General features: G+C 35.5%; 1 protein-coding gene across 1 annotated transcript; it reads right to left on the bottom strand.

The window, feature by feature from the left end:
- Window positions 1-5,328: 5,328 nt before the first annotated feature.
- On the bottom strand, window positions 5,329-12,112 carry LOC121424596 (adenosine receptor A2b-like). Its single transcript, XM_041620346.1, has 2 exons — window positions 11,652-12,112; window positions 5,329-6,631 (listed from the first exon to the last, which is right to left on the bottom strand). The coding sequence occupies exons 1-2, from the start codon at window positions 11,856-11,858 to the stop codon at window positions 5,930-5,932; spliced, it is 909 nt and encodes a 302-aa protein (XP_041476280.1). The 5' UTR covers window positions 11,859-12,112; the 3' UTR covers window positions 5,329-5,929.
- Window positions 12,113-16,733: the final 4,621 nt, after the last annotated feature.

Consider the following 16,733-nt stretch of genomic DNA (forward strand, 5'->3'; position numbering starts at 1 on the left):
TGATGCAGGTGAGACTGCCAGAGGCGCTCCAGTCTTGTTCACCGTACTTGTATGGCTTCCGAAAATAATGCGTGCGTGTGTGTGTGGGTTGGTGGGGGGGGGGGGGGTCAATCCACTTCCGTTCCAAGGCCCCTGTTACAGTTAGTGACCAAAATTAACATGATTTCTATTTTTAGACGTTGCCATAGCAAATATGTCATAGTCTGCGGTACAATCCCTTTACTTGAGTCTGAATGTGCAGCCTTTAATGCCTTGTGTACTGAAGGTTACTTGAAACAGCAAGTCTTATATGTGCTAGTATTTGCTTGGAGACCCATTTGTTGATCAAAGTTTGAATAAGAGATTGTGCCTGCAGACTAAATATGCAACATGATGTAATGGGATATGAACTGAGCATTAAAAACAAAAACAAGTTTATTATGATTCATTTTCAATGACTCCTGCTAATCTTTTTAATCATTTCAAAACGTTCGGAATTAACAACACGGATTTATTCCTTTATTGAAAGTGATTATACAAACGTTCCGACTCAAGTAGTTGTAATATTGAAATAATATGAAGAAATGGTTGCCATTAGCCGTGATCAAATTATTTTGCAAATTGCTTCCATTTGACCATCCATTCAATAGTTCCGTCGGTATAGCGCAACCATGACGATGAACATTTAGATAATTATGTGCTCAATCAAATAGCGTAATTTCATTAATGGGTGAAATTGCACTAAATATAATAAAAATAAATATAATAAACAGGTAAATTTTGTTCAAGATAATTTACTGTCGGTTAACTCTCCGTAAATTGAGCTAATGAAAATAATTATTTCAAGTGTCGGTAAAGGTGTCCTAGAATGTCATTTCATAATTTAGATGCTCGTCGATAAGAAACATAATTCAACGTTGCCTACTCTCTGATGCCATGATCTTTCTTAAAATAAGATTCGACATCTACGACTGTTACCTTGGAAGGTGAACTAAAATCAAACAATTATAAATCAGTGCTACAATAAAATATCAATAAAAATACATAGGCATACAGATGATGTTTCTTACTTATTTGAATCATTTGTTAGCAGAAATTGAATATTTCTCATCAATATTCTTTATCAAAAATTCCTATTTATGATGCTTTGTCAATTTTGCATTATTAGCGCTTTGATTTTTAGACTGTTACCCATTTTGTTATTCATCATTATCATGATTATAGGTCTAATAAAATGTTTATAAAAAATAATATTTTGGACTAGGCTTCTTTATACCTCCGATGTTCCTACAAAAGATCAAGCGCTCAATAGTTGGATCTACCAGGCCCTTTTTACCACGTTTACACTTTCTCGGATGCAACAAGGATCATCCCCGATTGCCGATCTGGGGTCATCCGTGTACAGTCCGGGATTACCATGTGCACACCGGCTACTCATCCGACGCCATCCTTGATGTACCGGAATATCCGGGAGAAAAATTGAACATATTCAATTTTCCATCCCGGAGTAGTCGGACGGATAATCATCCGTGTTCATCCTTGTAGCCACCATGAATATCCGTGTAGCTACCGGATTCATCCGGGAAGCTCTTTGTAAAAAATCGGGAGATCCTTGTTAGTGCCGGCTGCTTATCCGGGGTCGAAAACTTTCTATTGTTTGCGTACATGAAGAATAGTCAGTGTATGTGTATGCTTCAGATGCTGCAAAGTGACAGAACTTCAAATTTGGCCAATAATCTAGATATGTCCCTGTATAGATACCGTAATTCAGCCACCTTGAAGATCCGTGTAAGGACCCAGTAACATCCGTGTTGATTCCCGGTAGCTTATCAAGCAGACTTCCTAGTGTTACCTGGTCTATCCTTGTACAAACCTGCACTTTTCCGTCCATTTCTGTGTAAATACCCAGCTAAATCCGTATTCACTCCGGCAATGGTAGAAAAATATCAATTTGCCACCCCGGATCACCACGGACTGAGATCCGTGATGATCCATGTTGCAACATTGCATGGGCTTAAGCTTACTGATGCGTTTTCAAATGCCCTATAAAATTCGAAGTGTATATTCTTGTAATTATTTTAGCGATATCTTGTAAAAAAAAGTGCTTTATGCACTTTTAGGGGAAAAATAAAGCAGGACACACCGGTATTAATGTTCGTACAACGTAGAATAATGGTGTCGGGGGCGGTTTCATCATCTACAATTTTGAAAACACGAGATTTGAATAAATTATTTTGTTGAATTCACCAAGAATAAAATTCAAACATCATTAAAACTCATTTTTATCCTCACCTTCAACAATAAATTGCTTTTATTCGTATGAATTTTGTATTGAGTATTTTGCACTAATACGAACATTTTAGTGATAAAAAATCATGGACTGAAAAGAAGAGTTCATGGTATTGTGTAATCCAAAGTGTGTTGATGAAAACGCAGAAATAAATCAACGTGTAATGAGTTGTTTTTAAACAATGTTTTCAGCGTGAAATGCTTCCCAATGGATTCAGCAGCAGCAGTTCAGGGGAAAAAATTGCCCTGATATTTCTCGAAGCCCGTTACACGTCATTAGTTGTAAGTAAGTGTGTTGTCTTTTTGTTGACTTTCAGATGAAATAACTATGTCAGATATCTCACAATGCCTTTCGTAAAACACTCTCATATACTTGTAGTACTTACTGACATATGAAGTAGAGATAATCACCATAACCTATGACACAGGCCCTCAAGGGGGCATTTCAGCAACATTATTTTGTCGTCCGACAAGTCAGTTCCGACATTTTTTTTTTCTAGAATTCGATTTGGTGTGATGCACCGTTACTATGGAAACACATGGAAAAATAGGACTTTCCAGAAAAAGTCGTACAAACTTAACTCACATCGGATATATCATGCAGACAAACGTCAGGATTAACGAGTATATATATAGGCACACATTTGGCTCATGACGCAGTCACTTCGGACGAATGTCGCCGACACACAGCCTTGATAGTGACATCGTTTTGACAAGACATAGACCTGCTCAGGTTTATGCTACATCCTTACATCGGATTTATGTCGAAAACAGGTGGTTTAGGCAGATACGGAGTATGTCGCCAGCAAACATCAGTCGTTGCAGTAGACACACATCGTTATGAAATGTACATACGACTAGCGTACAGGGGGGGGGGCAGACTGCCCCCACTGACGAGTCACAACTGATGCAGGGGACGTACCCTGCCCCCCCTGATGGGTTGTCACAGCTGATCCAGGGGACGTACCCCCCCCCCCCCTTGAGAAGCAAAATTAATAATTTGTAATTTTAAAATGCAATGAAAACAGATTGTGCCCCCTCTTTTGAACTTTAACATTAAAAAAAAATATTTTTGCTTGTAAATTTTTTCGCGGACAAAATATCCTCCCAAAACACTGCCCCCGTTTTGGAAAATCCTGGGTACGCCGCTGGTACATACGCCATATTTATGACACAGACACACACCAGTTTTCTACGTATAATCACATTTTGCTCATGACGCAGGCACACCAGAAGTATGACGCAGACAAACATCATAACACAGCATCGTAGACACACATGACAAATGCACGCAGGCATATGAAGCAGGCACATATGACGTAGACACACACATCGAGCCGATAAGACACAGATCACGCATCAGAATTGTGACGTAAGCTCAAAGTTTCAGGCTTCTTTAGCGCAGACATCTCAGGCTTACAACGCACGCACCTCTTGTTTACACACAAACTTCATATCTTATTCGTTACATGACTGAGTGGATATGTATCACACGGTGATGAGCTTAAATGCAGTGAATCATACCAATTTATTATCAAAGATCATTACCAAACTTTAGCAAAATAAGCAAATAAGAAAATAACCAATACGAGTCTTGACCACATTCGGGACGGATTCGGGATTTTTAAAATGGAAGGAGGATTCACTTTTTGATTTATTTTGGTTATTGGTTATTTATGTCAAGAAGAGAGATACAATCTATAACAAGCAACATTCTCAATAAATTTTCAGACTACTTTTTGTAAAATATGACATGAGCAAGTTGCTTTATGCCCTCATATAAAAAAGAGAAATCTGAATGAATTATCAGGGGTCGTTTCACTATGAATGTGCGTTTATGGTAACATTACCATATTAGGTTTAGGATGAGGCTTACTACCATGACGACACATCTCAACATCACTGGTATGCGGTCAAAAATGAAAACTTCCATGGCAGTTTCTATAAATTTTTTTTTTACATGATCATGAATCATAATAACACAGCTCTCTGAACATTTTAATATCTTAGCCACATAAATGATTGATTTGGCTAATTTGAAAATTATCAAACATGTCACAGGATTTGTGATTCCGTCATTCAAAAATAACTTTAACATCCTAATTTTGTTAAAACCTACACACAACACTTTTCTCTGAATTGCCTTCTTTTTCTATTCAAGAATAAATATTCTTTATTGTAATAAAATATGCTTCAGATATATTGATAATCTTTTATAACTACCTGATAATAGGCTAGCATGCCTTCAACCCACATTGATAATGGTAAATTCCACTTTCTCGCTGTTTTATTGTTGTTTTACATGAAAAAATACTGAATACCATCAGCAGACTCAACTTATTTCTGCAGGTGTATAAAGGAGTAAAGTATGGGTTTACATAATTAAATATTACAAAATATTTGAGGGGGGGGCAAGGCAACCGGCTCATTTTTATCATTTGAAAAATAAGGGCAGTATAGTTACTTGAACTCATTTTTTTTACTACCTTGTCTTGCTCTTCCAATTTTACCAGATTCTGTGTTCATTTTCCGTTTTTGATACTACCTGAAAAGTCGTAAGGATTGTTGCCTCCCTGCCCCCACCTAACGCCCCTAACCATTTTAAATTATAGTATTACTAATCTGCTAATTGGGCCGTATTCTGATGTCAGATTTAACGGTCCAACTCTGTGCTAAAATTATGAGCAGCCAACAATAAAAAACATATGTTTATATATATTATATATTTCTTATGTTTACTATTTTGTTTCATTTGGCTTTCATCATGAAGAAATACTTCAGTTATCATTTCCAAACAATTAAGGACGATTCGGATGTCATATGAGTTAACAAAGTGAATGTGTACTGTTAGGGATTAGTGCCCCAATTAGCTCTCCATAGTTCAGAATACAGGCCATTGTGTCTTAGATAAAAAAAAAAAAAAACTATAAAACATGCCATCAGCATACAGTTCAAGGGCAAAGCACACAACCTTAGATAAATTATTACATATAATTAAACTATAATAATGATAATAAGAATATGTATCAATACTTCGCTCTCACTGTCATGCGATCCTCTAAGAAAGCCAGGATTGGCCTTTTGTAAGTAATCGTGAGTTTTTTTTTAAACCTATTCACAAAGTTTCTACGATCAATACGATTGCCACGTCTGATCTGTTAAGATCTCATACGATCTGACAAGGTCACTACGATTACGTTCGCCGTTAGAATCATGGTGCAAATCTTGACAGTGAGAACGAGGTATAAGCCCCCTTCCCTCCCCAAAAACACACACACAATAGTAACGATATAATATACCTACATACATTCTCGCCACTAAATCTCCATATTTACACTATATTATAATATTGCACTGTACATACTCCACACCAGGCCTAGTCCGATGATACACCAGTCGGTGGACTGTACCTCATCAAAAGAAGGAGGTATATCAATTCAGACTTAATCATTAGCAACATCTGATTATCTTAAATACAGAAATTGAAATATTTTGTGCGTATTAATATGCATTATAAATACATTGTACGAAATCAAGTGACAATAATCTACATCGTTTCGCATCTCAAAAATACATTTTTTCGTAAGAATTTGCTCAGAATGTGGGAGTGAAATGATAACATTGGCTAATTGAGAAAACACAAGTTGATATCTCTTAAACTTTATGCCTCTTGCTGAGAAACCGTTGCCACTGTGCTTTTACTTATAGAACCTTTCTCGTTAGAGTCGGCATTTCCATTATTTACCTGTTGCCCCTCGCCGCTTCGTGGCTTAGAGCAGCATCGTTTGCTTAGAAAATTACGGAAATCCGTTAAACGAGACCAATAAATGATGGGATTAACAATCGAATTCGCACTAAAGAGCCACCAACGTAACACTTGGATGAGAATAGCACCCACCTTTCCCCAAGATGACCTCGGCTGTGTATACAATATGATAATATAGATACAACCAGGAGCCCAACAAAGGATATTCGTACCTACCACGAGTGCGAAAGTGATAAGAATGCGCGCATTCTGTTTGGCACGTTGGGCCGAAATACCAGCTCTACGCGCACTAGCCGCAACGGCAAAATAAATGACTACGTAACAAAAGGCAGATGCGATGTGACAACCTAGTATTACGATAGGGGTGATGAAACCCAACAGACTATTCTCCAGTATGTTGTAGTGGATGGTAACAAAGATGGCTGAGTTCATCAACCAGAATACGATACATGTGATGATACACCGAGACCCTGTCACGAGGCGTCGATTGTTGAAAGGATCAAGTTTGATGACGATGAAACGATGAAAAGCCACAGCAAGAGTGCTTAAGATGGCAGATGTATATGCCACACTAAGGAAAGCTGTTATCACGACAGGCTGCATTTAAACAAGAAACAAAAAAATCCTTTATCTAATTATCAAGCCTAAACGAAAATGAATAAGAAGGTAATGATAGTCTGACAAGACTATGGATGTGTTTAGAATGATAGGAAATTCAAGCGATCTACACTGTAAAAAATGATTTTACGGAAAAAAGAAGATTTTGCAGAAAGCAATAACAAAATCATTCTGTAAATTCATAAAACAGGAAATTTTCTGCAATTTAACAGAACAGGTCTGTTTAAAAAGAGAAAAAGGGTATTTATTAACGGAAATTTGTAAGGTTCCATACACCAAATACCAATTTCCTGTAATTTTACATGATCTGGTAAGATTACAGGTGTTCTCGAGACTCTGCTGCAGGAACTTCTTGTTAAGGATTTTCTTACAGTGTATAGGAATTCAAAGTATCCCAAACATAAGCTTCGATCACACGTGGGCTCCTATAGTCTGAGTAAAATTATGTTTATGCATGGATTAAAATTCTAAAGATATTTTTTTCTTATCACGACCCGGACTGATGCAGTGTTGGTCGGAGGAAATCCGGTGGAAATAAGACAAAAGGTGATGTCTGGACAGAGTTACTCCTTACTCCGATCAAGATACCCGTGGAAATTACCACCAATATGGATAAAAACTTTGAGCGATAATAGTGGCATCACTATCCGACCTCATGGTTTTATTGTTGCAAAGGTAATGATTGGAAAAAAAGTTTGAAATGCATCAGTGATCTGAGTAGTAATACTATATATAACCTGTTTCCCTCGAAAAATACTTTCACCAATAAATGCTGTTTACATTGGAAAAACAAACTTGATATCGATGTAAATTGCGCAAAGATATTTAAAAATTGTCTTATTCAAGTTAGAGAAAATAAATTACGAGAGTTCAATCTTAAGTTATTGTATAATCTCTTACCAGTAAGAAGTAACCTGCTCAAATGTAATTTTGCAACAGATGATTTGTGTCCAAAATGCAAGGTTAAATAAGATATTATACATGCTTTTATTGACTGTGAAGTAATCAAATCTTTTTTTAAATATATCAAAATTATTTTGCGAGAAGTTTACAATGTAAGAGTGGAAGTAAACAGCAAACAATTACTTAAAGTTGAAAGTGATAGTAAAACAAATACCTTTGTAACTATTTCATTTTGGTCAATATATACATGTAAAGTTATTTTGGATAGGAACAAATCAGGAATTGAAAAAAAGAAGTTTTGTTTTGAAACATGTATTTATAAAAGAAATAAAAAAAAAACGGATCGAAATGTACAACATTGCTAGTAAAAAGACCAAAGAAAAAGATGAACTGCCCAAGGGCCTGCTACGATTCGTGTAAGCACAACCTATGTAACGTAGATATGATATTTTGTAATTATTGTAATAATACTTATATGTTTCATGATTTATGACTAATTGTGTAACCTTTGATTTGAATGTGATTTACTGTGTACTACCCCTGATTTGGATGTGAATAAATCCTGTAATAGAGGCCAAAAAAAGGAGTATCTTGGTCAGAGGAAGGTCGGAATAACTACGTAGTGTATTTAAGACCTTGCCCATGTGATCATCCATCCACCTAGTTTCTATCACCTTCCACAGATATATCAATTTGTTTTTCTTCTCCATTTTTACCAGATAAACCAGAAAATTATGATCTGCTTCGAAACCGTTGATTTCTTCTCTTTTTTTATAGAAGACAATGAACAAATATGTCGAAATATATATATATATAAAATATCATAATCAGGGTAATGATACGATTGCCATGATTACCAAAATCTTCCATCCTAACAAAATCAAGATTCATTGGATCTAATACAAAGTCATGTGAAAAGAAGATAGTAAATAGAGAAACCGATCATACATCATAACTGTTGGGACAAGAAACGGTCATTGTCTGCAGCAAAACCAAAAGCTTGTTTTTGTTTTAAGGACACCCCCACAAAATAAAAGAAATAAGTACTCAACAAAATTTTGCATTGAAAACATTTTTTCATCAAATGATAATAGAATCACAGATATTTCAAAACATTTTTAAACGTATAAATGTAGGTTTGCGTATATTCATGTAAATGATGTATATGATATGAACCAATGGGATAATCAGGGAGAATATGGAGGGGATCAAACATGATATGGTATGTTGGGGTAAATCTTCTGTTAAAATCTTATGAAGAGTTTGATATAATATTCAGAAAACAATATCATGTTTCATTAATTTCCTTTGTTTTTTCCTTTTCTCCATTTTCCCCTCAGTCGTGAAAACCTTCGGGGTCCGTGCCCCTCAACCCCCATCTGTACGCCCGGGGCATAGTTTTATTTTCCACCGGCAATGGAAACAACAATCGGACCACCACTTAGGCTTTTCATCTTGGTTTCAATCAGAATCGAGTGATCCCATTTCACTATACTATGCAAAATCACATGCGTTTTTTTTAACTGATCTCATTCTTTCTGATGTTAGTCAAAAGCCAAAGAGGAGTTTTCTCTGCCATTATAGTAAATCGAATTACTTTTATAATGGCAACCATCAAGATGGCGATCATTAATTAAGTAATTAATCAATTAATAGGTTAATTGATTGATAAATTAATGAATTTAATCAATTAATTTTTTTTATTATTATTATAAAAATCGAGTGTCTTAAAGATAAATATCAGTTGTTGTAACGATCTCAAAATGACTTCAAAGAGAATCCAATGAAATCACCACCAACATTGATATACGTGCCAAATAGCTCTCGGAGTAAATGCGTGTTTGCTGAGAAATTACGAAATAAGCACGGAATTCCATCAAATATCGGGTATTTTCGAAACACTGTCCAAAATATGCTTTCTGTGTTAGTGATAATCAGAATTATCGATTTCCAGCTAAGATTTCATGATTTTACAAAGACAAATTTACATTAATTAATGTACCAGCTATAGATAATTGTCTGCTGCAACTTCTGTATTTTACTTTAAAGCAATAGACAACAGGTTTTCCGGTTATTACATACAAACTAATAGGAATAGGATTATGTGATTCATAATTTGTGAATAATAATTATAATAATTATAATAATTATGCTTGCTTATATAGCGCTTAATACTTACTTTGTCAGAAGTCTCTAAGCGCTCTACAGTATATGCATCATAATTACCCTGGCGTTTCAAGGAATAAATTCCTGCCAGGTACCCATTTACCTCACCTGGGTTGAGTGCAGTACATGATGGATCAATTTCTTGCTGGAAAATAACGCCATGGTTGGGATTCGAACCCACGACCTTCTGTTTCAAAGTCCGGAGACTAATCCACTGGGCCACAACGCTCAATGGAGGATCACTCGAAAGTAAAGCGCCCGAAGATTTTTCAGGGAGTGTTGCGTACGTCAGGCAGTACCCCCCTTGTATAAAGCGTTCCAAGGGCCCTGCACCTCCTCCTCATCATACTCTTTCGAACTTACCGTATGAAAGTAAAGGCCAGTCTATACACATTTAATCATACTTTTGCAGCAGATGGAAGAACATGATTCTTATATTTTGGCATTGAGACCTGCATGTATATTTTTTTAACATTATTTTCATTCATTCTATTGTATACACATGTATATTGTATACTGACTTTTGTCATCCATCATTATAAATGGTTACAATTTCACTGCACATAGGTTCGTATCCTGAACCCTTGGTTCAAATTTATATCATGGACTAACCTGTAAAATTCATGGAAACTCAGAAATATATTTATAATGTATTTCTATCTTCAATCGATTCCTTTCTAATGCTTTAACCTTATTTACAGAAAACTATTACAGAAAAGTAAAATTCTTAATTTATAGAGTATACCTTCACTTTCTTTTTTTTTTTGTATGAATGACGAAATCTGTGAGCTGACCAATTGAATACATACAAGTAAACATTTCTGTCATATTTAGTATTGTTAAACCACTATTAATATCATGTCCTAAATAAGACCAGTGCTAAGGGCTATCGAGGATTTTTTTTGACAATCAGGGTAGACACATAATAAACCAATCTTTGTTTAAATGATCTAACACGATTGATGCCTATATAATGTAAATGACTTCCTTAAAATCGTTGGCCATGAAATTGTCCTTTAATCTTTTAAGGATTCAATCTTTAATTAGGTGTTCTGTCAATTGCTTAGTTTGTACTCGGAATAGACACATTTCACTCAAAAATAGAATTAAAATGAGTTGACAGAACAACAGTGGCCCATAGTTTGCCATAATTTGATGGGATTATAGTACACATATGATTTTATAATGCACAGAAGTCATTTCTTGATAATGTACTTTAAATTTGAATTAACCCTTACACCTATATTGACTGTGCTATTACAAAACTGTATAGTTAATAATTAATCATGCAAATAGGCGAACGAAATTGGCCTATTTTTGTTATTGTTGTTGGGTTTAACTCAATTTTATAGCTAGTCTAATGCTATTTTTTGTGGGAGTATCAATTATTACATGTCTAACAAATATCTATAAAAACTGCAAAAATAGATTTAAAATCTAATGTATTTTATTTTCTTTCGAATTCTTATATATTTCTTTGTTTTTCAACCCTTTGTTTTTACATTGTTTTTGTTTCCAATGGACTCCATCGGAGAACCTTTTGCATAAAATCATAAATAACATAAAATAAATCAATTTAACCAACAACAGTAAAAATAATCATACATTTATGGTTTTGGTTGAATAACACAATTTGCATTGACTTTGTACACTGAATCACATTTTGGAGCAAGTTTGGCAAGTCTGACATGCACTTACAAAATATTGCGTAATTTCGGAACTGCGTATACCCGGGCGTCGCAATTTGGTCTCAAAAGATGCGTAAAAGTGAAAAATCAGCGAGCGGCGCGGTCAAATAATTTTGCGCGACAGCGTAGTGATGAAATTTGTCGACGGGGGGGGGGGGGGGGGTCAATTTGACCCCCCCCCAGTTTAATAAGGGTTAACTCATTTTTTGTGAAGATTATCTGACAAACGAAGGGGGCCTTACCTGTTCGATAAAAGATACATTGAGGATTGTTATGATCAAGCTGATGAGAGCCGCTGCCATGTCAGACAAAGCGATGTTACAGGTAAAGATGTTTTGTGTCGTTCTCAATTCTTTAACAGCTAAGATCGCGATCACTGTGGCACCATTCAACACAATGCCTAGACCATTGATACCGAAGAGAACAGAGTTGAAAACGGTCCGATCCATGATGAAGATTATCAACCCTTTTACCGATATAAAGTAAGTGGTGTTTTAATGGGGGTAACTTGATGATGAATTTCGAGGAACGGAAGAGAGGGAACGAAAACACCGAGTACCAATAATGATGGAAAATGCTATTTGTGAACATTTGATCAAAACTATGTCTCGTAAGTTCTAGGATAGTGGTAACGCGAAGAAGTTGATAACGAATGTAGAATTAAGTCTTCTGTAATGATGTGAAATTATCATCTTTATATCTTGTATATAACCCAAACAAAAAATGAATGAACGTGATAGACGATCTGGGGGAAAGGGGGCGTTGGTCTTATGTCATTGGTTCACTAGTGCATTACGTAATCATAATCACGACGATTAAGCCCAAACATGCCAAACGCTTTCTTCCTCTGTCATATGCCTCCCGACTTCACATTTCAGCATGTTTCAGTCACACTGACTACTGTCCATATCTTTCCCTTTCTACATCCCATGTTCTCCCTTTATCGTCCCCCTCTACCCCTCTCTCCCCTTTCTTTCTTTTTTCTTTCTTTCTTTCTTTCTTTCTTTCTTTCTCTATCTCTCTTTCTTTCTCTCTTTCTTTCTTTCTTTCTTCCTTTTTATATCCTCTTTCTTCTTGAGCTCTCATTTTCTCCCTCATTGCTCATTGCAAGAAACAAAAAAGATTCACGATGCTTTATACGGTTAATGTCGGGGTATAGAAAGGGACCTCTTTCACGTCTATTGTCTATGCCAATATGGTAATAATTTACACAGAAAAATAGATTCCACTGGTAACGTTATAAAACGTACAAATAAGCAATGGTGTAAGCAAAACTAGCGGAAAATAAACTGACGGAATCCAAATAAGTCAGACCATCATTACAGATTTTCCTTTATTTGATCTTCGTGATCTGTATGGAGTTTTGCATAAACTATTGTGTATGCTATTTCTTATCTTTTTTCAATAGATTGGAAAAGGGAGACCTTCATAAATGTGGTCCGACGTTTAAAACTGCAGTTGGGATGTTATCGGCATTTTAATTTGTCCAGCCATCGAAGATTAACCATACCGGTAATTCAACGGATAATTAAAAAAACAATATAATTACATTAATTCAACATTATGATTCATTAATACTGTCGGCCTGGGCTTCAAAGACATTTTTTTGCCATGGATGGAACATGATTACAAAGGACACCCCTGATTGGTTCGTGTCGTGAATAAATTGCGCGTACTGAACCAATCTTGATTGGCCGATGTCGCTAAACATCTGATATTACAAAGGACACTCCTGATTGGTCCTTGTTCAATTTTTTGAAGACTTTGCGCATGCTGCACCAATTATCGATGTGCAATTATCACTAAAGAGCTGATACTTGTTTAAGACTAATGAACCCTTGGTCGGTTCATGATCAATATTTGAACAAATCGCACATGCTAAACTAGGACATGGACACTATAAACAATTGATATTAGGAAGCACGTTGATTGGTTAATGTTGACCTGAATGACTTCAATGTTTTGAACAACTTGCGCATGCTACACTAATCTTGATTGTCCATTGTCACTAAACAGCTGATATTACGAAGGACCCTCCTGATTGGTTCTTGGTCAATGTTTTGAACAAAGTGTACCTGCTACACTTATCTTGATTGGCCGTTGTCAGTATGTCAAGATGGCAGTAACGCAGCATCGTTAGGTAAAGAAAATGAAGAAAAGACACCCCCAAATACTCAAAAACATTTTATCTAATTCTTTTAAAAAGCTGCTGAAAAATAGTAAATCCTGGCTAGTAGCAATCAAACTCAAAGGTAGAAGAAGAAAGTAACATGAAGGGATCATTAATATTTTGTCGATATAGTCTTTTGTTTCTGAATACAAATACGATTAAAATGCCAAGGTGCATTTCGTGGCCAAATTGTTTTAAATTGGTGATACTGTTGCTAATTCATAAACCCACCTTATATGGGAGTTCCACTAAAAGTACTTTAATGAATTTTATTGAGATGTTTGTTTATTGAATTTGTATTCGTTATCTATTTAAGACTTAAATAGATAAATGAATAAAAAACCAATAAACAAATATGTAAATAAAATTCATTATAGTACTTTTAGTGGAACTTCCATAAGTATTTATCAATTTATACTGCCGGGTTGGCCAGTTCATTTTTGAAAAAAATACAAAGGCAGGTCAAGAAACATCATTTAACATGAAAATATAGAGAAAGGCAATATCATAAACTACTACCAAAAAACCCATAAAAAGTGGATAAACGGTAATCTAAAAACGAAATGCACGATAGCACTGTTGAATTTCTACTGAATCAATACGAAATCCCTTGCATAGTTTTGTTTTTGTTCCAAATCTAAACAGGACTGTGCAAGTCTGAAAATTTAAAGGGAGATAATTAAATAAACTGCTCCAATTAAGATACGCTGTCCTTGCGTGGGTAGCAAGTTAAATAATTTGAGGCTCGTTTACGATTCTAGAAGATTCAGTAATAGATTGTTTAAATTAACAAAAACGGGAACACAATATTAATATCTTAAGAGCTGCTCGACTGATTTCCCCATGAGGTACCAAAATTAACAATCAAGGCAAATCATTGCAAAGAACAGATTCTTCATAATCTAAAAAAAAAAATGTCGCCCAAATCCTGAATTGGACATACACACAAAACTCGTTGTTTTTATTTGTTCTTGATTCACTTGCAATGAAGCGTAATTGACTTGGGTCCTTCTTAAATTCACTGTTGCTTCGTATGATACATGGTAATCAGATAAAACTAACTCGCCTTTTTTCATGTCAAATGGTGGTGACTTTTATTTTCTATTATTACTTGTGTTATATAAAATAAGGATTGTATTAAAGAGAAATTACATTGATCCATTTAATCATTTTTTCTCTATAGAAGTTAATTGCATGATAAGAATGTTTCAGAATGTCTCACTTAGCTTAGTATATTAAATGAGGCATTTCTCTAAAAGACAATATAGACAGAAATAGAAAAACAATAGGATTAGCCGCTTAGTTGTTTACATTGTTGAATTCACTGAAGTCATTTAAGAGTCTTAGAATTTGACTATTTATGAAAGAAGAAGAACGTTCTTGTAAAATATAATACTAGAAACTTTACAGATTAGTTGAAATTTCTAAGCTGGCAGTCTCTTCAAGGAGATATTAGATCAGAACTCAGAGTTTCAGAAGTGAGACTTCTACCCTTTTTAGACAGGCTAAAATTTCCTTAACCCCGTACTATTGGTGGGGCTAAATGGCAATTTAGCCCCACCTATAGTACGGGGTTAAGCTTAGCCCACTTTCGTTTTACACAGCGTTTTTGCAAAGTGGGCTAACCCCACCTATAGTACGGGATTATTTGGCCCTGCAAAAAAGCAGGGTTATCCCACCAATTGCGGTGCTAAGAGCAATAGTACGGGGTTAAGATCGCATGTGTAAAACGAAAGTGGGCTAAGCTTAAATAGTACGGGGTTAAGGAAATTGCGAGTGAAGCACTTGTACTACGAATGATCGACAAAAACCACTAGTCCGGGGTTAGCGAGTTTCGTGTGTAAAAAGCAAGCATCCCTTATCCGGGGTTAGCAATAACAATTTGGCATGTGTGAAAAGGAAAAAAAAATAGTACGGGGTTAGCGATAGTCCGGGGTTAAGAAAATCCTGTGTAAAAAGGCATGTCAAAGCATAATTTATCTCCACACCATTAATTAAATGTTTGTAGTTATTTTGAAAGAGGAATTCTCGGTTCTCACCGAGATCATCATCCTGTTCAAGCGAACATTTGTCAACCCACGGATTGCTGAGATCGACTGTTCACGCTGAAATCATCTTATGGACATTTCAACTCACTATAGTGATCGTAATTATCCATCGCCTTCAACATCACTCCCGTCATCACCAGCATTGCGGACTAGATCGTTGCCAGCCACTTTGGACATTATTCGAACTTAATACAGCATTTGTTTGTGGATTACTCAGAACTGACTCTTCAAGATATGTATGATAATTTAATATTGTGTTTGATTTTTATTCAAATGAAAAGAGACGAATGATTAACCACATTTCCCCTGTTATTTGTTCAGTATCTAACACTCGATGCAACCACGTATTGTGAATAGGGTTAAGAATTTCAAGTTCATTAAGGTCTAATTTGTATTTAAAATGTTACCAACTTACCCCCCCCCCCCTGTAATCCGAGAATGAATTTTCGCATTAGGGCATAACCGCTCTACCCTAATGGCCCATTTAGCTTATATTTTGGACTTCATTATAGGTCCTATAACTAATCTATAGGCCTAATGATAATCTCCAATTAATGATGGAAAAGGATGGAAAACTGAGGCATTTGACCAATACACCAAGGAGTTCATTAGGACCTTATTAAATTTCCTAGCCATAAAAAAATATTTTCAATGAATTCTACAACTACGGCAAATTGGCTAAGCCCCTCGAACATATAAAAAAAGTCGCCACAAAACGTGTAAATGATTGATTTCCGTGCAATATGAATTTAATTTCTTCTCAACCTCGTTTCCTTTCCATTTGCACCCCCACAAAAAAGACCAAGTATAAATCTCAAGATATTCTATCCAGAAATATAAATAAAAGATAACGATTATAATACTCCGCTTTTAATTCTCAACGACGTTTCAATAAACACCTAAAAAACATATTACCATACAGTTATGAGGGAATCCTCAGAAATGCATATAAATTAAAAAAAAATGTATAAGTATGAACGATTCAAAGCTCTTCCATATCCACGTATTTATTTCCCCTTCGTTATTTCTTTGCATCTCCAACGACAATGCTGAATAATCAAATGATCATTACTGATTCTTTTTTTTGTGAGAAAAACGATCAAAAT

The sequence above is a fragment of the Lytechinus variegatus genome, chromosome 11 (assembly GCF_018143015.1).
Source record: "Lytechinus variegatus isolate NC3 chromosome 11, Lvar_3.0, whole genome shotgun sequence".
In the NCBI taxonomy this organism is placed as follows: Eukaryota; Metazoa; Echinodermata; class Echinoidea; order Temnopleuroida; family Toxopneustidae; genus Lytechinus; species Lytechinus variegatus.

What these genes read in the sequence shown, in the direction of transcription:
- LOC121424596 (XM_041620346.1), bottom strand. Translation starts at nt 11,858, where the DNA reads ATGGATCGGACCGTTTTCAACTCTGTTCTCTTCGGTATCAATGGTCTA. An exon ending in ATGTATCTTTTATCGAACAG is followed by an intron (nt 6,632 to 11,651) that starts GTAAGGCCCCCT and finishes GTTTAAATGCAG; the next exon opens with CCTGTCGTGATAACAGCTTT.